The 25,757-nt window shown below is 39.0% G+C and overlaps 1 protein-coding gene across 1 annotated transcript; it reads right to left on the bottom strand.

Moving 5' to 3' along the window:
- MYLK4 (myosin light chain kinase family member 4) lies at positions 1-25,335 on the bottom strand. Its single transcript, XM_050318325.1, is given in 14 exon segments — positions 1-48; positions 1,644-1,716; positions 2,069-2,221; positions 2,743-2,871; positions 3,613-3,683; positions 5,962-6,103; positions 6,754-6,863; positions 7,808-7,901; positions 8,708-8,813; positions 11,551-11,570; positions 12,426-12,723; positions 12,808-12,975; positions 13,469-13,535; positions 24,676-25,335. Coding segments are annotated over 14 exon segments (2,139 nt in total).
- Between the last annotated feature and the right edge of the window lie 422 nt (positions 25,336-25,757).

The raw sequence follows: 25,757 nt of genomic DNA, 5'->3' as shown, positions 1-25,757 counted from the left end.
TTATTGAGCCAAGGGTGCTTGAGACACACAGTGACCTTTAGCCTTTTTCTAAGGGAAAAGAAAAACGATTAAAAAAAAAAAAAAAGAAAGATACCATTATTGGAGCATTAATTGAAGGTCAGTCACATCTTACCTCTAGTTAAGGTAATGGCAGAAAAACATTGCAGCATCAGATGTTTAGTGAAGCTATTTTTGCAAAGCACAAGAAATATGAATAAAAAATACTGGGGGAGAGGATACAAAGGACAACATGAGGAGTAAGGTTTGTATTAGGGTAGGGTTTCTCCAAGAAAAAAAATTGGTGATAGGAAGCCACACAGCACAGCTTGTGTTCTTGCAGCATTTGGAAAAGACTGTCTGTTCCCCATATTGCAGAAACCAGAGCTTCACTGGAGCCCAGATAAAGGAGACAAATTGTATTCTATGGGTTTCATAGGATATCTGAAGAGGATAGCTCTGAAAAGATATTAACTGTGACAAACTCTCCTATTTTTACTGTGCACAAACGCTTATAAATCTTCTAGTAATCTCACAGGCATTACTGCTCTGCGAGATTATAAAGAGAAAATTTCAGGGAAAATTAGAATATTCTTATATTATTATATTCTGTTTTATAGTAATTCTGTTTATCCTTATTCTGTATAACAGGAACATGTTGCAAGGACAGAGCTGTCAAGGCACTAGTCAGTCCATCCTGCCCAGAACCCGTACCACCTCATCAGCAGAGCTACCACTGCCTGATTACCATCATAACTTTTGCTATTATTTTAAAACATTATTCTGCTAATTAGCAATGTGATCTATTAATTCTTAATGATAGTTGTATATCAAAAGGCACTTTGACATATACATCCCCAGCAACATAACAGTCATTTTATTTAACATAGATGTGCTTTGCCTGCAAAGGAGGAAGTGAATATTGCACTTCAAACGCTGTAAAAATTCTGAAACCTGATTAAAATTATCCCCTTGTGAACCACTGAACCACAGAGTGGACAGCCAACAGCAAGGTCACCAACTGCATAAATCTCCCCAAAAATTACTGACTACTTAACATAGGAATAACCAAAGTGATTTAAAATCTTGTTGATCCTCCAACTCAAATCAACTGAATTGTTTGCTTGAACAAACAACTTCTTCTTTTGTGTTGCCCATGAAGTTGGCTACATTTGAAAGGCAAGAAGGCTCTTAAGTACTAAGACATGCACGAGGTGAAATTCCAAGCTCTGTTGGGAAAGGTATCCCTTAGGAAGAGGCAGGATGAAATCAAACTCATGGGGGACTTCAGGAGAACCTGAAAGGATTTTCAAAGCAGGAACAAGAATCATCCCCAGCTGGAAAATCCTTTTCATATGGTAATTCAATGTTCATTTTGTAAATACTCCTATTTTGCTAAGAAATGGATCCACACAGCTTTACATGATCTTATATTTCTTCCCAGATGCGCAAGAACTGATGAGCAAGTGTGAGCATGCATACTGGAACAGCTGAAAAAAAGCAAGGGGGCACATGTGCCTCACAATGGCAAGAAACAAATCAGCAACAAAGACTCAGAGGAAGTTAAGAAAAATGCCAAAGCAAATTTTGATGTGGCAACACAAGAGGGCAACAGCAGATGCACAAGGATATTTAAATGTAGGGACCTGGAGTCTGTAGTGGAGCTCGTGGTCTGTTAACCATGGATGTTTTAAGGCAGCAGTTGCACTTAATCTCCAGCTAAAGGAAAACCAGAATGCTATTAAGAGTTTTCCCCAGAATCTACAATTCAGCAATTATCTGCTATAGGTCATACGTTCTGCCATCATGCAACGCTGTCATTTCAGAACACTATGCCAGATCACAGCTAATCCATAAATTAGGTTTTGTTTCACAGCAAAAATATATTCAGGTAACTTCAGAACATTTTACAGATACAATGAACAATATCAATGAAGTGGCATTATAATATTCTAAGTGGACATAAAAAACTTAAGTCATATTAGTTCTGCAATGGAGCAGCACAAATGACACAACTGTGTCATGATGGATGGCATGGAACACACATTTCAAAGATATAGGGATCATATACCATTTTTCCTTGATGAGAAGCTTTGAGATGAAATCTTTGGCCTCATCAGAAACACCTCGAAATTCCTCTTCTTCAAAATCCCAGTTACAGGCCAGGATATTGTTGAGAGTCTCATTGTCATCATCACCCAAAAAAGGAGACAATCCACTGAGGCTGAAGTAAAAAGAACTATATTCAGTCCTCCTGTCTTTCCATTTCCTGTACAAGATCTCCAATGTGCCACCTATGATTGTTCAGTCCCTACTGGCCTGTCTTGCAAAATGCTATTGTCTAAGAATGTCCCCAGATCATTCCCATTTTTCATCTATTTACATGTTTAAATAATCACCCTTCTTCTCTAATAAACCAATCATTACTGTCTTTCATGGTCAGTCATATTTTCCAGATCTCTGATCACTCTTGCACTATCCACTGGGAATTTACCAAGCAGTTTACATTATTCTGGAAGTGTGATGCTTAAACACTAATGACAGATATGCAATGAAACAAAAAAAAAAAAGTTCATGACAATTGGCAAAGAGGAGAGATTGCTCAATATGGAATTTGGAAAGAAGTCTACATTTCCTATTTTGGGTTCAGATTTTTTTCGATCTGCCGGTATAGCAGCAAGCTTGGATGACTGGCACAGTTCATCCCAGAAACAGCTTACAAAGTAGATACTGAATCCTACTTACAGCATATAAGCAATGACTCCTAAACTCCACATGTCTGTAGGAAAAGAGACAAACTCATAATTCACGACTTCAGGAGCAAGAAATTCTGGAGTCCCAAAGTTAACTCGAAGTTTTTCCCTGGGTTTATATCTAGGAAATGGGAACATTAACAAAGGACATCAATTACAGGTCTTATTAAAGTTGCATCACAAGTTGTCTGGCACTTATATGAATTCTGGAAGCGTACAGGAAATTCAGTAGGAAAACAAGGACAGACAATGGTACAAAGTAAAAAGAAATATACCCATATATAGAATGAAAACAGTTTGCAAGCTTTATATCATACTAGGGCAAAATGAAACTGCTATAAAAAGAAAGAAATTCATACTTCAAGGACTTCTCAGAGCAGCTTTTACCATCCTTTTGGGACTTCTCCATATCATAGGCATGAAATCTTTAACCAATAAATCCTTCACTGAGGTTATGGCACCTAATTAAACTAGAAAGTGATATAGCATGGGATATATTGTAACAGCCCTTGATGGTACATTACACTCTCTATTGAAGAATATCTTAATATTGCAGACAAGAGACTAGACAAGACGTACTACTGGTTTTGTCCATTTTAGCTGTTCTAAGATACTTTTATTTCTGCTTAGTCAGAATCAGCCCTCTTTCAACCATACACCTGATAAAAGGCTTCAGAACAAATTTTTTCTACTCAGCTCCAAACATTCCAAATTAAAAGATATCCCTGGATAAAAGAAACAATTAAATTTGTCCTAACAACAGTAGAAGGCCATTATGTATGAAATACATAATTGTAGAGATGCAATATTTTTTCCACTCTTTCCTAATCCATTCATGATTAGTGAGAACACATGCATGTACCTTCTTGCCAATCCAAAATCAATAATTTTTATTTGATTTGCCTCTCGGTTCACACACAGGATATTCTCAGGCTGCCAAGAGAAACAAAAGAAAAGAAGCCCTTTAATGAGTATGAAAAAGCAGGCTTTTAGCAAAGTGTAGGGAGAAAAACACTAAAAACAGAGCAAATATCTCCTAAGCATCTTTTGCTTTCCTCCTTGTTCAGATTTCTCTGCATGGGTAGCCCCCTTGCTGTCACGCAGCCATTGGAGCTGTGCGCTCTGTGCTTTGCAACTGCTTTTTCCTCTCCATGGCTTTTCAATTTGACATAAGGCAGAAGTTCAGATAAAGAACACATTAGGGGGAGGGGGACAGGGAAAGCAGACTTCCAAAGAGAGGTTTCAGAATGCTATCACTGGGATTGAACGGACCTTAATAAGCTGACACTGATTTTCAAAAACACAGAATTTGTTGGGCTTTGAAATTTATCTTACAGCTTTACATTTCTGAGTTCACAAATGTTCTGTCAGATTGAACATTAATATATTAAGCTAGTCACATCAGCTTTATGCTTTTCTCAGACATTTTAGCAAAAGATAGGATTCACAGGTTAAATCCCTCTGGATTTTCATAGGGCCAAATGCTACTCTTCACTTTCCTGGCAGGAATCCTTTAACTTCCAAGAATTACTGCAAATTCATACAGAAGGGACTGAGAACAGGATTTGGCCAATTGTCTTTGAAACGTAAATACCTAAAATACGGTCTCATATTCATTGCCAGCACTTTTATAGCTGCTCTGTCTTATTGCTCAGTGAGTCCTCTTTGAAACAAACCAGCCCTTAACACTTAAAACATTAGTTAACCTTTGTCACCATTACTAATTCATTTTACATTAGGACTTTTAAACACCATATGTCCATAGTTTCCTAGGTCCTGGATGATTATGGTCAAGATTATTTTCTTTCCATTTCAAGCTTTCTTTCCCAAACTCATTTGTTACTGACAGCAATCTATGAACAAGCAAAACAGAAGGGAGAAGCTGTAGCTGGCGAGCACGTGAAAAGAGGTCTCTGGGATTAATTTCTTGAACTGTATATGTATCTTTTTGTCAGCAGTTTGACCTCATACTAAAACTGTGCCATCTCCAAGGTCATAATTAATGTGTCCCAAAGAACCGTGTGAACTTCTGTTTGACAGGTTTCTAGGTAACTGGATGTTTATAAAGAGAAAAGTGAGTCTGGTCATTGATCAGCTACTGAAGCAGGTCCCAACAAGCATCTGCTCGTTTGCTTAACCACTGCAACAATATATATGCTAACAACATTAAGGATGTACTATATTAGCTCAGTTATTACAAGCCAAGAACAGCAGCCATAATAAAAATCTCACCAAAGAGAAAACCATCTTGTGCACTTTTTGTTTCTTTTTCCTTTGTTGTAAAGCTCAGGGATCGCTAGGAAGCTTTATAGACAGTCATAAAACTAAAGCCATCATCCCAATTTATACCTGCACTAAATAGAGTGAAGAAAGAGCCAGCTTAAATATACAATTTAATGAAAAATAACAACAAATGTTTTCTTAGGGGTGATAGTTAACCATTTGCAGTCAACCAGAGTAAGGATGTGAAACTGGTGGATTTGTTTTTAAAAAGAAGTGAGGAGACTTGTGTATATAGTTAAGTAGTTCATATAACTAAGTAGAAGATTTAACTAAGTCCACAGTAGAGGATCTGCCACCTTTCTCTGGGCTTTCAGCTACACTAGCAGTTACTGACTAATCCAACACAGACATAGTGTATTCGTTACATTACCCACAGACTATTTTTAGTTCTTTCATTTTAACAAGTACTTTCTAATGTACTTTCCCTTAATCTGGTTATCTACTGATGCCTTTTCATAACTACAGCAGTTTAGTGTAGTCCTCAGAAACTTGTACAGGGTTTATGCCAATTCTGAATGACCCTTGAATTTAGTTCCACTCACTCATGTCTTGATTTCTGCATAGTAAAAAAATTGGAATGATTGCTAATTAAATAGTATTTGCACAATATCCTGAGATTCAAACGTTGAAACTGAACACAGTAAGGTATTTGTACTCAGCTGCTGGCTTTCTGTAAAATATGCCTGTAGAAAATTCAAGCACTATGAGACTTGATGATATATGACCAGAATTCTCATCTAATTTACTTAGTCCTGTAGTAATTTAACTGATCTCAATGTGGTAAAGTAAATATGCATTGATACAAGGAAAGCAGAATAAGGCCCTTTGTTGTTTCTGCCATGGGAATCTGCTAAGCTATATGGCCTACCATTAAGAATAAGAATTTCCACATCTGTCATTGCACAAAACATACATCTCAATACTTTACCTTGAGATCCAAATGAAGAATGTACATTTGGTGCATATACTGAATTCCCTTGCAGATTTGTTTTATGAATGAGATAGTATCCATCTCTGTCAAATTGTAGTTTTCATCAATAATTCGGTCAAATAACTCTCCTCCTTCCACACTGAGGAGAGAAAGACAATAAAGCAGTGACCAAGTCCAAATCCAATCCCATGCATTTAGATTAATACAGAATTTACACTACTGACTATTTTCACCATTCACAGTCAAGTGCAGAAAGATGGGTCTACAATATGAGCTTATACCTTGATCTGAATTTTCCCAAATCTGGGTTCTTAAACTGACTTTAGAGCAACTATTTTGTTCCTAATTAGCCTTATAACTCACCATAAAAACCAGGGTTATCCTTTAAGACACTGAGTATAAGGATTAGGCACAACACCTACATCTGGCTTCTCTTCGGTGTAAGATGTCTTCATTTGCCTCACAGAATTCGAGATATTCTGAGAAGTTTGTTTCTCACCTGACATAAAATTATAAACCAAAGTGAAGATAACACAACTCTATCTTCAAATGGAACAGTGGTTTTACAGCATCAGTAATGTGGCACATCACCGGAAAAAATGCATAAATGGCTGCATGGGAAAACTTTTTGCTTAAATTCCTTTTTTTTTTCCTCTGTTGTTCTTGAATACATATTTCATATGTTCTTTCCTGTAAGAAGCTCTATTTCTAATTTCAGGAGAAAGCAAGAAGGTAATTGACAGTTCTAGCAAAAGTGGTGAAGACAGAAAGGGAAAAAAACACACTTACTATTCCATGACGAGTACAATGTCATTTTTAGACTCAAAGGCATCATATAGCTGGATGAGGTTCACGTGATTCAGCTGGTTCATGACATTGATTTCATTTTTAACTTCATCCTGTAAAGAGTCATGACTATTGCTTCAGATTTTTTTTTAAGAAAGCTACATGAAAGAGGACATAGTTTGAAGCAAATGTACATCATGCTCATGTATTCACTTGTGGCAACCAAGCATAGGGCTTTCCTTTGATTGTTCCTGCAGTGGTAGATGTAAAGGCTATAGGAACTACTACACTGAACTCAGAGCTTGAGTGGGGGACTGCTTCAGTAAAGCTATTTGGTGGAAAAGGCAGAAGAGAGCCCACATGGACAAGTGATGGGTTCACAGGGACGTAAAGAAAAAAGAGAAGCAGAAAATGGTTTGGTTCAAACAGCTCTAGGTACACAAAATCAGGCTAAGAAAAGTCCAGGACAGTCCTCAAACCTAACTTTGCAATCAGAGGGGAGAGGCTGGTACCTCCATTCACTCCAGCTGTTTCAGACATGCAGTTTAGGATGGGATGAATCATTCTGTGATGGTGTCAGTCTCTCTCCATTGACTACAAAGAGATTCTTCCTGATCAGCTTGACCACAGCTATACCTTAGAAATCCCAGTTAGCTGAGCCAAATCCCACTCCTGAATGCCATTAATGACACTGTTGTCACACAAAGGACGATATGCATGTCTTCCCTGTGAAAGCAAGCCACAGATGGCCTGCAGGTTTGCAAAACAGGCCAGATTAATTCCTCTCATCTGTAATTGTGTTGATGCCAGGAGTCCAGATCATGCCTGCTATCAGCATGCCTCTATTACAGAAAATGCTAATACAATTAACAACAGAAAGAAAGAAAAAAGAATTAGTAGAAGTTTTGAAGGAGAAGGGAAATAGCATTAGAGTCAATGCTAATCCAGCAGGTCCAGTGTGATGGCTTATGAGACATTTGGTCCTGGTCTTTTGTGTTGTTGAAGAACAGGTGGGGATCCCTTTGAGAACAAAAGACTAATATCACACTCTACCAACCTTCTGTTTTGGACCTTTTGCTTTTATAATTTTGGCTGCTAGCTTGAGACCCGTTGCTTTCTCTTCGCATTTGTGCACTTGCCCAAATCGCCCTCTAGAGAAAAGGAGAAGGAAAAAAAATCATCCAGTGGTATTGGTGTCAGCTCTGAATGTAAACTGCAACATAAACAAATTATCCTCTCCCTACTGGATTCCATTTCAATTGCTCTATTGTTGCTATTTTGTTGTGCAGGTTATACTTACTACTACTTATTTAGGCACACCAAAAGTCACACACTGTTCTATCTGGTATATCACACTTATATGATTCACTGTGCTCACCTCATTACATGCAATGACTAATCCCAGAGCAGTCAACATACTCTAAGGATAATGACTCATGCACAATCTGCCTCCCTCCATTCTTCTCCATGGGATGGTTGTGATTCCAGGAAGAATAAAAGCCTTACTCAAGAGCACGCTGCCATCAAAAATTGCAATATCCCTCTATCCTAAACAATGTCAGCATGAGAGATCAAGGAATTACATGGGCTGTCAGATTAGCCTGCTAATCTATCTAAGAATGCATGTGCTTTCAGGGAGGAGACCCACTGAGAGAAAGAAGACTACAACATGTCTCTGCATCCTGCTGGCTGCAATGTGAGGTAAAGTATTATAGCATCTTAGGAGCCCTGTCATAAACCCTGACCTAGAACAATACCAAGCACAGGCCAAGTCTGCTGGTGCCAAAAAGTTAGCCAAAATTCACTCACACTAAAATCAGCCTCCTATTTTCACCCCTCTATAAAGACTTCCATGACTTTGGATCTAGTGGGGCATGTTGCCTCCATTCACCTCCCAGGATGCTTGGTTGTAAATTTATGCCTTGCTTTCCAAGTTGATTTACTTTGCCTGACTTACCCTCCCAGAATTTCATCCTCGTTGACATTATAATAACTGTTGATCCCCACCCTTTTGGCTGAGACAATCCGGTGATCAAATGGTGCTGGTGGAGTAGGAATATCATCTACAAAAGAAAAAACAGACAGATGGGATATGAGTGGTCACACATAGTGCTTGTCTGTCACACATTTTATTCCCTCTTTTGCCCAGATAAGTTCACTTAAGAACTGAATACGCTTACTGAAACCTTTATAGATAGGTCTTTCTCTGTTATTTAAGAAGGGGTTTATTTCAGAAGTTCTAGCTCAGAAAAAAAGGTGGTTGGTTGGGAGCTACACTAAGACAAGGACTCCTTTATTAAGTTATCGAATTCTGCACAACAGTAGGAAGAGGCAAAGACCTGTACAAAGGCTGTATCAGTGTAGCTTCATGCCTGCAAAGGGCCTCAGCCATTCAGCTTTATCTCTGATTGTTTAAAATATTTTTTTCCTCCTCAGGTACTGTTAATAGGTGAGCATGTACTGTAAGTCTCCAGTGGGGTAGGAAGAGAAACTGAACTCTTCTCTAGACCCAGCTACGAAAGGCTATTTCCCAGCTTTTGCTGTTCACAGTGAAGAATCCTCTTCTCTACTGATTGACACCACTTGTCCTTTTCTGCAGTGTGGTCATCACCTTTAAACATCGCATTTAGAGCTTATGCACATGGGGAAGCTTCACCCTGGCAGACAGCATTTGGGATTTCCAGTGTGGCTCCGGATCTGGTATGGTTGGACACATGGTAACTGACACATGGTGCTCTGAAGACTTTTTGTCCTTAAAAAAGGATGACAGACAAAAGGTAAAGAGGGGCATAGAGAGGCATGTGTTCCCAACCTCACACTGCAGCAGCTATGGAGTTTCAACAGATCTCTGGTGTTATTGTCTGGACCTCCACATGCTGGACCTTTCTGCCATCCTGATGTTAAAATCCCTGCTGGAGACCAGCCCTCCATGCCTAATTTGGACTTTTTGCAGGGTGTTGTGACTTCAATTTCATACCCACGTTGTTTTTCATTTGATTGATATTCCCGAGAGTGACCTTTGGCTGACCAAGGTGACAAATACTTCTTCAACTGTTTGGGAGGGCTACAGCCCCAGTGTTTCCACATGAGCTCTCTGGTTTGGAATGCCAGCTCCTTTTTGTGTGAGGCTTGTTGAGCAATTTTAAAACCATCTATTACTCCAGTGAAAAGGATCAAAAACACAAACAAAAAACCCCATGACAGCATGTATCTGGCAGGAACACTTCGGTCATTAACGTAGCAGTAGATTGTCCTTATTCACAGTGAATGTCCATTTTTCCTGGACACCAGCTGTGTACCTAGATTTTTTTTTGACAGCGTTAATAACTTACATGGTCAGGAAGTTAGTTCATGGTCAAGGAATTGTGAAAAGCTGGGGCTTCTGGAAGTTTGCCACCTACTTGGGATTCTGCAGAGTTTGAATTGCACGACCGTAAGTATGGGTCTTTGTGTGTTACCAAGACCCACAAAATGGCAAGAAAACCTCTACCCTAAGGCAGAATTTGACTCTAATACCACAAATTCCAAGGGCTCCAGAATGCAAGTGACAGAAGAATATGTCTTTATAAAAGCTCAGCTCCAAACCGCTACCAAACTTTGGGCAAGGAAATGTTCTTTTAAAGAAGCCAGTCTCCTTTTTAAAACTATGTAAGTTTTTGCCTTCAAGATGTTCCCAGCAACAGACTCTCTAATTTTCTTTACCTGAAAACCAGAGGGGATTTCTCCCTATTCAAGAATGACCTCCTATTACAGATCAAAGATGCTCCAGCAGAGACACACTAACCTTAGTGCCATCCCTCTGCCAGAGCTCAGGACAGTTTATAAATTTTAAAGTTTTAGTACACTATCTCCTGTTTCCCACTACAAAAACCTAGCACAAACATGTAACAAATGTTTCCCTTCTGCACTTTCCTCCCACTCCCAAAGCAAAGAAATTCATTCTGCATCCTATGCATGCACATGCACACACAGAGAGCTTCAAATCTTTCAGTCCCCCTCCTCATGTGCCACAATTTCACATACAGGGATAGGCACTGAAATTCTCAAGTTGCAGGTCTAACATTAGAAATCTCTGCCTCACCATGGTGAGTGTGCTTCAGAGTTTGGTGCCTGAGCACCATTTATCTGGTTGTTCAGCAGCATCACTCAGGCTTCCACACAAAAGTCTGTATTTCTTTACTTTATAGGCTGCCGTTGTTTTCACTTCAGATTACAATGGCACGAATATAAGCAAGCTGGTTTTTCAGGCTACATCTAGAGCACTGCAGATTCTCTGTTAACACACAGTCTCAGCACTTCCACAGGTCAACCAACTTTGCCATGCATGATGTAATTTCTCCTTCCACTTCATACTTCAGAGTCTTAGCTCTTTTGTTAAAAGAGGGAGAGAGGATAGTATTAGTGGAGTAGTTGTGGCAGAAGCAAAGCCTCTAAGGTGGAAGCAAACAGAACTGTGTTATTTCTCATCAGCTTAGGAAGTGGTCCATGAACAACTGTTTCCTGTCAGAGCTACCATGCACATCATTTTCCCCTACCAATTACAATCATGAAATAATTCTCTTCTACAGATATCTCTCTCTGTTCATCACTGTAATACCCATGGAATTAAATGTTTTGCCTTTAAGATACTTCGTTTAGGAGATTTTTATAGTTTTAAATATGTCATCAGCGCTTTCTGCAACTATCCTGCTCTTTTTGTTATCATCTTTGATTAGACCTTCATCATTCACTCGATGCTTACTGCTACTGCTATGCACAAATTGGCAGGTCTGCTCAGTATTGAACTATAATTTCCTGTACCTTTTTCGCAGCTTTTACACCTGCAAGGACAAAACATGGCATTAGTGCAGGATACACTTAAAGCAGAGCAAATTTAGAAACACAGGTGAAAAATGCCTACACATACATTGCATTCAAATAATATTACCTTATTTTGTTTCATGGTGTAATATAAACTGGTTTAATGTTCACTTTGAGAAATAAAAATGGTCCCTAAATTAACCATGCCAGCAAAATACTTCTCAGTTACTGAAATCCTCACCTGAATTCTTCTAAACTTACTTAACGTTTGGCTATCAATCTCACCTTTTAAACAAAGGGAGAGTATTGGAAATGTACTATATTCATATAGGTTCCTGAGAGCTTAAACCTGTTTATCCCTGAAGGGCTACATATCAACGCAGCAAAGAAAGAATTACAGTAAACAAATTTATCAGTTTAATTGTCTGGGCTAAGTTTGACATTTTTATGTTATCCCTTAAGCTACTACATTTTGCAATAAGTTAATTCCCAGTTGGCAATGGCCTAACTCCCAATGGTCTAATCTAACCTTATTTTGCTCATATGTTATAAGACACTGAAGTATATAAACATAAAAATGGGAGCATTCTCCTCAGAGATAAAGAATGGCATGACTTAAATCCATGTTCCTAATATCTTCCAATCAAACAACCAAAGCACACTGCTAATACTGTGTATGGTAGATTGTTTGACTGTCTGATTTAAGAGTATAATTTCACTCAGATCAGAGAGATAAACATATTTTTCATTTCTGCATTGGGCTAAATTTTCAGCACTATTTATATTAACCAGCCACTTTGACTTGAAACTTGAACGACACATTTTTCTAAAGCATGGATCTCTTAAGAATGTGCAGCATGAGCTTCACATCTTACCTTCCCTCTAGTGCCTCTTGATCATCGCTTTGTTCTGCCTCATCTTCCTTTTGGGAAGGAGATGATGGTTCCTCAACATTTTTTTCAGTCTTATCAGCATTTCCCTCCCCTTCATTCTCCCTCTCCTCTTGCTCTTCATCTCCAGGCACCTGATGTTCCTCCTTCCTCTCCTCATCTGCTGGGGACTCATTCTCTGTCTCCTGCACAGTAACCCTTTGACAAGCATCATCAACAGCATTTTCTTCCTGCTGCTTTGCTGGAGCCAATGATTCCTGAACAGAGCTTCTCCTATATTCTCCTACCTTCTGTTCTTCCTGAACAGAATTTCTCCTATATTCTCCTATATTCTGTTCTTTCTGAACAGAGTTTCTCCTATATTCGCAATAACTTTCAAAAGCCAAACTTTCTTCTTTCTCCTCTGATCCTTCACTATGAAATTTGGGAGGATCCACTTCAAGCAGAACAGAACTTTCCCTCTTGACATTTTCCTCATTGAGCTTATCAACTTCTTCTTCCTGAGAGCAGGACTGGCTCTTCTGGATGGCCCCCTCTGTAAGTGAAGAGATTACAAAGGAATCTGTCAGTGCTTTTCTGAGAGTCAGTAACAATATTAAAGTAGGGCTGCACACTTAGCATAAATTTAGTTGCATTTTGAACTAGGTATTTGCTTTTCTCTTCCACTGTCAAGGTCAGTGCAAGTGTCTCCTAAGCAAGAGCAGACTACTTATTCAAAACAGAGATGTCATGGGTCACAAATGCTTCCTTTGACACACAGCATTAGAAAATGTTTTTCTCACTCAAAATTATTGTCAGACAAGTCAAGGTTAATAAACTCCTGTGGCAAAGCACTTTTTTTGAGCTTGAGTTTGAGACCTTGCACAGGCATGCGAAAAGTAGATTGATGTTTCTTCAACAATTTTCACTCAAGCTGTTGAGCACACATGTAACCCAAACAACTTCACTGGAGCTACTCAGGAACATAAAGGCTATTTTTGTGCTATTTCTTAGGAACTAGAAACTGATCAGAGAAAAAATAGTTCAACCTGTTGAATCTGGTGGCTTCTTTTCTTTTGTTTCTGTTTCATTCAAATGTAACTTTTCTTTGATGACCTGTGGAAAAGGCAATTGACATATTAGGCAATGTAAACAGTTTACATATCTTATTGGTCCTCATGAAATTGCAACCTGACTTTTTTTTGGTCAAATACAAATACTCTGTGTTGTAACTCACACATTTCCTATGAATGATGGTCCTTACTATAATGACTACCAGGCTGATTGAATTGGTAACGGTGTAAAGCAAGAGAAATTATCTCAGTTGTAATCAGCATCAGTGTTGGCATAAAAACAGCCCAGAAAACATCAGGACTGAACTTCAGAAACTAAAAGAAAGAAAGATCCAGAAATGAACTGTTTCTCTGCACTAGCTTTTGCTGTTAAAAACTAGGTTAAACCAAAGCTCAGAATACTTAATATTCTAGTAAAATGTTCAGTAACAGTCTTAATGACAGATATCAAAAAGTTTCTTGCTGTTAATCAACATCTGGTAATGGCTTTTTTAATGATGCAACAATTTATTACGAGCTGACTGAGACAGCAACCAGGAATTGGAGGGTATAAGACATAGCTTCAGCTTTGTAACCTTCTCTTACCTACGTTTTACAATGTTGCAGTGACATCTAGAGGCGATTTATACCAATCCAGGTCCTCCTAAACCCTCTGCTCTTACCTTTGTGGATATTTACTCATATTCTTATGCTGTGTGCTGTTTCTTCACTTGCCACTCTTAGACTTGTTAGTAGGATGGTGACCACGGGACACCATGGTCTCTGCTGTTACTCAGTGCTCCTTTTTCACTTGCCACCTTCTTCTCACAGTACTATGAAACTGGCACCAACATTATTATTACTTGATCCACAAGGTGTGAAAAATGCAGATACCTCCAAATATTTTCAAGAGGAACTGCCAGCTACAGCAGTGTCATGCATATCCCAACAAAATATACAGGGTCAGGCACCTTAATTTCAAGTGTCTTAATCATATGATTAGTCCCACAGCTTATTCATATTGTACTCTGGGCATGAACCGGTTCTATTACTAAACGTTTGTTCTAGTAAGCCCTCTGCACTCTTTGTGATTTATTTTTTTATTATTTTTTTTTTTAACATCACCAGGCTATATAGAAAATAGGCATGAAATCAAAGCAATGTGTATCAACTATAAACAGAGTTCAAGGGAAAGGAAATTCCATGAGAAACAAAAAAGAGTCGAGAAAAACTGGATGTAACTGCATGGAAGGATTTCAAGAAAACCTTTTTCCAAAAATCTTGATCTGCAAGGTACAAAGAAACTGTAATATGAGCAAAAGACCTGAGACTGACAATTATTTGGGATGTAGTTGGTCCCAGGTCGTTGCAGGCCACAAAATGAAAAAAAAAGCCTCAATACAACAAGGTAAGTACTCTTGAAATATAAATCAGAGCCTTGTTCCCACAGAACTTAAATGTAATTATTCCAGATGAATCACAGGGAATCAACCAATGCTCATTCTGCTATTTTAATGGTGAAAGGCAATTAAAAAAATAGGGAAAAAACTCAGATTTATTTATTCTGAAATGTGACTGCAATTAGTAATGCACTCGGATTCCTGTAAGTATGTCAGCCTCACTACACCACTGAGGACATCAGCTCTGATCAAACACAGTCAGCTGAGCAAATAACCAGAGAAATGGCCTCCAAGCCCTTTGATGCATAGGGCCAGATTTCACTTCTGCAGACACACAGCGCTTCCTACTAAATATTGCTGTAGTTTGCAGGTGTGAAATACAGAAGCCAGCTTTTGAAAATCCATCTAGCAGAGGAACACTGGATGATGCTGAATACCTGAGACTGCCAGGGCATTACATAAAATACTACTATGTTTATTCAAGCACCATTTCTGATCTCTTACACGTTAACAGCAGATGAGGAACTCAAAATAATTTAAATGAGGGGGGAAAAAAAGAATACAAATGAAACATTTACTGGTATTCTTCAGAATCAATGTGCAATATATACAGGGACAATACTGCACTAGACTAAGAAATACAAATATAAGGACTAGGTATCTGTAGACACATGAATAACCCATACATGAACATCCCAATTTTCTACATGTTTTGCTATTTGCAGTAACATGTGACTTCAACTTGTCAAATCCTGAGCTGGCAATAAAACCAAGAAATTTTGCTCATTATTTCTTCCCTGTAAAGGGTGGAGGTTCCCAGGTTCTCTGCAGCTAACAGAAGTCAATGTATCCTTCCAATCCCAGCCACAGGAGATACAAAGACCTCCTTGTAGTTCTCCTTGTCATTTTTCAGGGACACGCGTGAAGTCCAATCCCAGGTAGGTGCTCTGAGAGCCCATTGGTCCCAAAAGCCATGACACTCTTCTGAAAATCTCATCTGAAAGGTGATGTGGTTTGTTAATTGCATCTACCCCATCTGAGTACACTTCATACCACTCCTCTTCCCTCAGTCTGTTAGTAGTGCTTTCTTAAGAGTCTTTTTAACTTTATCCCTAATAATTTTTTATTTATTGATGTATTATTCTTCCTGAACTTTGGTGACAGGTGACTTTTTCCAGTCTGTATTTTCTGAAATTAAAGGAATCAATATTTCTTAGTGGAAATTATGCCTCCATATTATTTTTTCCCCTTTCTTAATGACTTGAATATGCCCAATTGGGTTAATAGCACTGCAGTAATTTTTCCTATTCACACAAGCCAAAAGCTTTCAATTAATTTTTCATTTTCATTTCACAAAAGGTTAAATATAAAAGTGACCCTGTAATGTCATTGTGACCCTGTAACGTATACCAAAGCAAAAAGGTGTCTGTATCTACACAATTTGTTACTGTGTCTTCAAAAATATATTTCCCAGACTTAAACATAATCTTTCATACAAAGTATTGCTAGACTCTAAGTAATAGATACAGAATAAAAACCCAGGTGATGATACAGAATAATGTGAGATAGCCCAGAGGCGGAAACTTCAGTGTAGACCAGTGGAAAAATATCCCTTCTGGAAATTTTGTAAATTGACTTTAGAAACCTGCATAAATTAAGCCATAAGCAATTATATACACAAATAGAATATATTCTAACAGAAATTTCAAATGCAGCAAGAAATTAATGTCTTTTATAGACATCTGACTCCTTTTTAATGAGCTCTACATAGTTAAATTCCTTCTTTATACTGTAGCAGTCCTACCCTTGGAATGTTTTTTTAGCTAACTTTCAAATTTTTTTATTCACCTAATAAAACTCTTTGGTTCTTTTTTTTCCTACTGCAAACATTTTTGTAATGAATGGCCTCATGAAGCAGCCTCAACCATTTAGTTAGAGGTCCTTTATCACCCTATCCTTTATCACCCCATCACACTACAGGACCATGGGTTGTTTAGCCTGGAGAAGAAGAGAGACGGGAGACCCTATCAATCTCTACAACTATCTGAAAGGAGGTTGTAGTCAGATGTGGGTTGGTCTCTTCTCCCAGGCAGCCAGCAGTAGGACAAGAGGGCACAAGAGTCTTAAGTTGCACCAGGGGAGGTTTAGGTTAGACATTAGGACGAAGTTCCTTACAGAGAGAGTGACTGGGCATTGGAATGGGCTGACCAGGGAGCTGGTGGAGTCACTGTCCCTGGAGGTGTTTAGGAAGAGACTGGATGTTGCACTTAGTGCCATGGTCTAGTTGACAACGTGATGTTTGGTCACAGGTTGGACTTGGTGATCTCAGAGGACTTTTCCAACCTAGTTAATTCTGTGAGTTCATTTTATATCAAGACATTATTCTCAACTTTCACCTGCCAGAAGCCTTTGCATATGCCTAAACCACATCTTAACTCAGTGTCTCTTTCTCATATTCTTGATAGTTTGAAGAACTGTATTATGGCAAGATACGCTGATTTCGTGTAAGGTCTAATCATCGTTCATTTATCAGAACTATTAAGTTCCTTGAGATTTGTAATTAATGAATTTCCCTAACAGCCAGAAGTCAGCCATGGGCTTTACCACCTGAGCACTGTACTGTGAATGCTCTCAGTATCTCCTCATCGGTACACAGGAGAATGCATCACATACCACAGAGACCTTGGGGCCACCACATACACGGTGATGCCTCCTGTGCTATGCATCAGATCTGGAATTCATCCCCTCCTGCCCTTTTGTGTTCCCCTTCAATACACATCCCTTTTTCCCCCAGCAATGTAAAATATTCAATGAAAGTATTTCTGATACAAACTTATAAATGCTGCAAAATGTACACATGGGAATTCTGCTTTTACTGGCAGGCAGTACATAGGTTTCCATGACATTATTTTTTGCTACACTACAGCAACTGCTAGCACCTTCAGGCAAAGGTTTTGACTCTTCCAGGGTTTTTAAAGAGCTCCTCAAAGTAGATAAATAAATCACTCTTCTGTAAAAACCAAACTCAAACCACAAATATACTCTAATCACACACAAAAAATAAGCTCTGAGCCATAAGAATCATGATTCCCCCAAAAGGAAATACAAGAGAATTTCTGTATGACCTGCTGCCTTGAAAATACAATGGTAATGAGATAACGACCTCTGTTTGTGAAAAATCCCTTAGAACAACGTCATCCTAGGGGAGAAGCTGAAGATCAGTGAAGCCAAAGCCTTGTCCTTTCCTCACTTCAGTTTGATGACTTCCCACCTGCTGTGCTGGAAAAGCACTGTCCTGTTTCAAACAGATGCTTCCTCCTGCCACGACATTCTTTTCAAAATAGGGGATCTTACACTGAAGAGTAGAAAAGGCTTTCATGCAACCAGGCTCCTGATAGAGCCCATGGCCTCAATGAAGATGCAAAATATTGCCCTAACAGTTACAGATTCTAAACATCTTTACTTTTGCCTTGAGGTCTAGTCACTGTCATTTATCATAGTCAGTATCAAGCACAAGAAGAGCTTTGGGGGTAGATTTTTTTACTCCAATTGATTGGCACAATTTTAATGTCTCTGGAATACACAAAGGCCCATAACAACCACCAACAAATCTTAGGCTACCAATACACCCACTACAACCAGAGCATTCAGCATTACCTGGCTTTGACACATGTCCTATCAATGCAATTGGGCATTCAAATCAACAGGTTAATATCATGTCTGGATCTCTCATCTGAACAAATCAGAGGCAATGTCAGGCAAGCACAACCACTTAAGAATTCAGCTGCTTGTCTTACCAACACACTGGACAGCCTCAAATCTCTTCCTTTTCCATACTGCTCAATGTTCTTACATGTGTGATGACTGACAGGAGCATGTGAGCCTCATATGCACCTGTTCCATAATCCTGAAATTTTCCAGGTGCTGTTCTTCACCTTTTCTCCATTACTATTAAATGGGTCATCCTCCAAAGTGGATTCCGCTATTGTCACAGTGTAAGAAAGGAGCAAAAAAATCCATCTTGAAAGCCAAATCACTGGCAGATCTTTTTAACTGTGAGCATAAACCACCCATCTGTCAAACTATTCCAGTTTTTTTTTTTTTTTTTTGCTATAATATCATTTAAGAAATCACAGGTGGAAGATTTCCGTCCAAAGCATTACGAACTTAAGAAATCATGCCCTAGAGCTTTGGTGACTCACTTATAATTGTACTCCAGAAATGCTGGTCTCCTATTAATGCACTTCATTTAACAGGAAGGGGATTTGGGTGGAGGGGAAAGACCTGGGATTTTTTTTTTTTTTAATTTCCCCTTTATAGACAGATCTTCTCCTTCTTTCTGACAAATTAATGGTGATAAGACCTTACACAAAACCAGGATACCTTGCCATAATACAGTTCTGCAAACTATGGTTTCTCACCATGCAGAACCCAGCAAATGGAATGTGGTGGGACTCCTTCTAGGCTCTGTTGGGGCTGCTGCCCAGCCACCCATCACCAATCCTCCTCACTGCTGCACATGTGTGCAAAACCGAGGGTGTTGCTAGGATGGCACAAAATTAGTTGTGTTCCAGAGCAGCCACTCTTGTCATTAAAAGTCAGTGTAGTGGAGACCCCACATTTAATTGCAACCCTGTTATCCTACCAGAGGAAGCATGGTACCCCTACTATTTCTGATTGGAGCTGAGAGGAGTCATCACTAGAAAACTGCCTAGATGGCTAGGACATGTGATGACAAAAGGTGAATCTTAGATGACTGCAGTGGACAAATACTTATTCCCTGAGGAAATCCTTCCTACCTCTGTCTCACCTCTTTGAGGAACTTTCTGCTTTTACAGGACTATTCTCTGATGGTCTATCTTACATTGCTTTCCTGCACTTACCAGCTATCTCTTGATCTTCATCATGAAGTCTCCCAAGTTTTGTAAAGGGGTTGTGTTGGATTTCTAAAATGGCCACTCTAACACATAGGCATCAATGTCATGCCCATAAGCCATCTGATGTGGCATGCAGGTGTTTAGAAATCAGCTGTACCTGCTTTGATTTCACACATTTCTCAGATCTGTAGAGAGAGTAAAACCACAACAACAGTGCCCAGGGCACGATCCTATGCATGGGATATTGTACAGCACACAGCAAGTTCTGAAGACAAATGAAAACAAAATTAATCAGTATTCTGAATTGGAAGGGCATGAAAAAACTCTTAGGGTTGTCAGTAATGGAGAGAATGGGGCAAAACAAGATGAAAACATTGTCCTGAGAAAACATACCAGTTTTATAGACATTCAGAGGAAGAATTATAACTGTAATGTATTATAGATCACTCAAAACCAGAAATACTTCTACCAAGAACATATTTAGGTAAAGGCATCAGTCTTGAGGGGAAGAAAAGCATTCTGGAGCATAATGGCACCTGATGGTGCTGACCAGCTGCATTCTTCAAGCAGAAGACAACCCATTTGCTGAGATTTTGCAGAAAGCCTCTACTCCCAAAACCACTGAGTACAGTAGAAACTCTTGCAAACAGATGTAAAAAAAAAAAAAAAAAAAAAAAAAAAAGAAACAATTCCTGCCTATTTGGCAGGAAGATGAAAAATACACAGAATATGGCCAATCTGGGGAGAATTTAAATAATGCATAAGGGATCTGTTAGTATTTGTAGACAAAATGAAGGAATCAGAAGAACAGTTATAGACTGAGGCTGAATGGATCTTAAAACACATGTGGCAAACAGCAGTTTCATTGTGGGCTCTTACTAAAGCAGCTCATAAGCTGCAATTGTAGTGGAGGGACAGGAGGGTTCAAGCAGAAAACACAGCTCCCACTGGTGGAGTGTCTTTAGTGTGGGAAACAGCCCCAAACTGCTAATAGTTGTTAGTTCTACAGCAAAGCCAGTAGAAATGTCAGGAAACCAAAGTTACAGACACCTGCAGGCAACTGCAGGAAGTTCAACACTGCTTTATGATGGCAACAAAATGGACTTTCTGACTCTCCAGGTGAGTATTTGCAGTTTAATAGTATAGAATCTCTGAACTGTTTAATTTGGAGGAAATAAATGAAGTATTATTTTACCCTCTTTCTTTATAAGTGGAAGAAATAGGACTGAAAATGGAGTTAAAGAGTCATTTTTAAACAGGATTATCACAGACTACTTAAAAAGGTGAATTTGAGGAAAACCTCAAGACTTTTAAAGACCCGTACTGTAGAACTGCTGATTTCCCTGGGTGGTAATAGCAACAGAATGACTTAAAATGACAAGTAATACACGCTACTACTCTCAGCCATGTGGTGATAGGGTCATGCTGCACTCGGTGGAAAATGGCTGGGAGACATTTGGCAGCATCGACAAAGCATGAAGTGTCTCCAGGCTACACAATATTATAACTTCAACCCAAACCAGAAATAAACTAAACTCCTGTATGAGGCAGTGGAGGTAATTCAGGATGGCAGTAAAAGGCAGGAAAGAAGAAATTCGTTTCAGAAGAGAGCAAATCCTATATTTTGCAAGAATACAAAATGTGCCTGTGGAGCTTGTGATGAGGAAACTGTTTCAGCTGCTGCTGAAGCCAGAAAAGAGATTACACATCCCAACCGCTTATCACCCCTTCTTTACCTCTCATTCCCCCTCTTCCCTCCCCATTGTTGTACCTCTTCCAAAGCTCTCTACTTAATCCAGTTGTGTAAAAAGAGAGAGTTAGGAAAAACTAGAAAACAATACTACATTAAGCAAGGTGCAGCGCCTCTCCAGAGAAGGAAGAATGGAAAGGCAGGTGATTAGGCAGTATGTAAACACAATTCACTGCCTTATCCAGTTGTACCCATTGCCAGCTATTGCACCACCTACTAGTAATTCATTCATAAGAATGACTGGATTATTTTGCAGAACCAGGCTGGGGAAAAATAAATATTTGTCAGACAGCTCAGCTATTAGAACTAAGAGATGGCATTTGGTCATAGTGGGGCAGGGTGGATGACAAATAGGCACATCATCCAAAACATCTGACAATCTCCCACAGTGCATAGAAGTGGGTACTGTCCTTCTGAATTAACTGTAGTGAATGGATTGCCTTGTTCATGGCTGTACAAAACAGAATTCTGTGTATGTCTAAAGTGACTGAAGAGTTGCTCATGCTGCCATATGAAGTCCACCTAGGATACAAGGGATGTTGTTCTTACTGACTGGAATCTTGCACTTCTGCAGGGTCAGCATTATTCTCAATTGTCATCAGGTGGGGCTTAGTCAGGCATGGGGATTGTGAGAAACAAAGCTTGATATCTGCACAATCAGGTAAATTGCTACATCATCAGGCATCAGTGGTACATTTCAGGTGTAAAACTCTGAAGAAATAAGACCCCCTATTTCTCTACTCTTTTGCTTTTCTTTCTACTTTAATCACAACTATATAAAACATCATTTGTAAATCCAGGTTTGCGTCAAGAAGAGGCACCAGCAACCACCTTCACAATGTCTCATGGACCAGATTTTTTTTACTAACTTGTTCAGGGATGCTGCTCCTATCCCCTCACCCAGAGGACAGTCTGTTTGCCCTGAATGCTGGCACACACTGTCTCCTACTAGGAGCTGACAACCAAGCTCAGCAATCTCTGCTGAAGGATACCATACCATGGTTCCATTACTCTTAATGCAGGGATGACTTCAGGTCTGTTTTTACTTAAACCCAAGATGACTAAGTGTTTACTAAAGCCAGCTGTTCTTCACGGGATAGCTTGATAATTTTATGATGGCCCTTTTCTAATAAATCAGATGCACAGAGAAGGTAATGACAAGCAAACAGATGTATGCTATCTCATAAAAACAAACAAAATATAAACAATGTAACAATATCACCAGCATGCTTCCAAGACGTGCTTGCGCCTCACTTCCTAAGTACATGTTAGACAAGTTCCTACCAAGTCCACTCAGCATCACTGAGAGTCTGCCTGAATAAAATGAATCAGTGAGGGGATTACAAATGTAGCTGCTGGAAAAAGACAGTGACTCCACTTGCTCTGTCCTATCTGGGTCCTTGTCAGTAGGCCACCTCTGTTTCCGTCACGTTCAAGCCCCCTTGCCTCTACTTCCGTGCCTTTTATAGCTCTGAACTCTCCATTGGGCACCTGAACCTCTACCATCCTGGTTCCCCTCTGGTCTGCCAGAAGCACAACCTCCTCCTTTGACATACCTCTTCCACTACACCCATTGACTCCCACAAACTCAACAGTAAAGCCTGCAAGATCCCCTCCTTTTCCCTGACCCTGCATTTCTAGTACAGAGAGCTTCACATCTGCTCTGGTCTCCAGGAGTTGCCAGTTCATTAACATGCCAGGCCTGTTTCAGTTTACATTTATAAGTAGTTTAGATGAATATGTAATTTCACCAAGATAATGTAGAGCTCTACCACAAAATGCATTGATGGCAGCATTACATAGACGACCTGTGGATCTTATTCTGATGAGGCTTTTAAAAAAGATGTTGATGAGGTTTTTACAAAAAGATGTTTTCATTGATGAGGCTTTTAAAAAAGATGTTTTCATTGATGCTTTGAAAAATAAAAGAAGTCCTAAAATCAGATGCTCAAAATAAGTAATCTTTTCTAATCATAGTAATGGTACAAAACAAGAAAACTTCTCTTTTTCTGAAACTTCTTTGTTGAATCCAGTCCAGTCTGATATTCAAGAAGGGCCTGTAATGAACCATTTTGTTGTCAGTCTTCTTGGGCAAGGAAGCAATTTTTCTCTTCAGTTAATCATATTCTGGAACCAAGGATGCACAATTTATATCCTTATATAGTGGCAGATCATCCAGTTCAGTTGATAGAGCTTTATAAGATGCTTCAATGCTGCTACTCAGCACTGACCGCTATTTTTATAATTTCCTTTGATGGCTCAAATGCTTCTTTGCTTTTAGAAAAACAAACTCAAGAACCATTCTTTAAATCAACCAATGTGACCTGAATGTGACTTCTTTGAGAGAAAAAAAAGTTAGGCAAAACAGCACAAAATCCGAAAGGCAACCTTTTTGGTTCACTGTAGGTTAATTAAATACTGACATACTTTGTTCACAAGAAATTCCTTAATTTTCTTTACCAAAAAAAGAATACTCAAACTACCTTACAAAAGCTTATTATAGTCAATGGAGCCTTTCAAGACATTTCGGTGTTTTTAATCTGAACTGTAAAGAACATGATGAAACCCCTATTATGGTGACACAGGCAATTTTTTACCCATGGAAGTTTACACAAGCTGCAGCTCCATTTACCGTAACCCTACCTCAGATCCCAGTTTAGAAGTCCCCTAGTCCTCACCAATGTCAGCAGAAATACCAGATTGGAACAGCACACTTAAGATGTTCTTTGAAATAGAGGACAAACATATGTACATGCCCTGACCCAAGGAGGATTTTTACCAGTTTCACTAATCTCTAGACCCCGGTACACATAATATGACTGCTGCAACTTGATTCCCCCAGGTAATTATAAATCCAGAGAAGATCATAGTAAAATGCATGGCCAGGACCCAAGACTCCTGAAGTCTGTGTCAATCTTTTCACCTATGTCAGTGACCCCTAGTTAGGTTTTACAGCTGCAAAGAAATAATTAGAAAAAAATGAAGGTCTGTATAAGTAAGTAGATTTTCTATCTTTTCCACTGAAACTTGCTCAGTTTGTTCTTGTACTTCTCTCTTTTAGAGCATATTGGTTGTTGTCTCTTAAATGCCAACAAAATGAAAAATCTGAATATATAGCAGAACATATCTGAAGCTTGCAGCAATTCCCGACAAGATGAAACAGAAACCTGGGCTCACCTTTTCATTTTTCTTCTTGAGCAGGTCACCAGCTGTTGTCTCTGAGAAAATGTGCATCCTAAAGGGATTTCCAGCTCCTTTTCTATAATCTCCTACCCTGCAAACTTTACGTTTTTGAACATGGTGTTTTACACTTGAATTATGGATAATTAATGTTTTCACCTTCTCAATCAGAGGCCCTACAAGCTTCTGTAGTCCAGAAACACTTTGTTCAAGTCCATCTAGTCTTTTAACCTGCTGCTCTGCGTTCTTGTTTATATCACAAAGGGATTTTTTCATTTTAAGGCAAAGTCTCTTCATTTCATTACTTCTCAGTTTTTTGTTTCTTTCCATCCTTGATCCAGGTTCAGATGTTTCCGCCTTTACCATCTCAATGTCTTTTTCAATACAACATATTTCTTGGGAAACACTGTTAAGCTTCTTAAGTACATTCTCTTGCAGAGTCAACAGCTTATCAATTTTCTGTTCAAGGGAGGCAAACTTCATATCCATGATGTTAAAACTTTCAGATGTGCTGACATCACTGCTTTCAACTTGAAGAATTCGAGGAGGTTCCATTCCGATATCAGGCCCTTGGTTTTGCAAAGCGTTTGGATCAAATATTTTGGCCAAGTTGTTGACCATAGACGTAGAAGAGCTCTGCCTGCTGGATGTGGTCATTTTGCTGGTTTGGGTATGGGAAGGAAATGCTCGGATGATCAGCTGCTTGAGGACAATATCAGTTGCAAAGGTTTCCCATCCAGGCTGCTCAGATATACAGCCAAGTTTGGCAACTCCAGCTCAACTAATTTATAAACTACTCTCAAATATTTGACTAAAATAGAGGAATGAGAAACTCAAATTATTTAGGAAGAAAAATGTCTTTCATCCATTTTTTTTTTACATATATATATATCTATCTGTCTCCAAATGATGTGAATATAGAGATGCATATCCTAAATAGACTCGGTTCAGTGACTTTAGCCCTAGCAGGGACTGAACTATTTGCACTCGCATGGCATTTGACAGCAAAAAGGCTACACGATACGTGAGAAGTCTTTAAGGGTAGAAACACTTTGGCAGTGGTGTTGTTGCTTTTCAAA

Source organism: Myiozetetes cayanensis, unplaced genomic scaffold (assembly GCF_022539395.1).
Source record: "Myiozetetes cayanensis isolate MyiCay16 unplaced genomic scaffold, myiCay2020 scf1, whole genome shotgun sequence".
Lineage (NCBI taxonomy): Eukaryota > Metazoa > Chordata > Aves > Passeriformes > Tyrannidae > Myiozetetes > Myiozetetes cayanensis.
The sequence above is the reverse complement of the archived record's forward strand: the minus strand, read 5'-3'. Positions and strand labels throughout refer to the sequence as shown.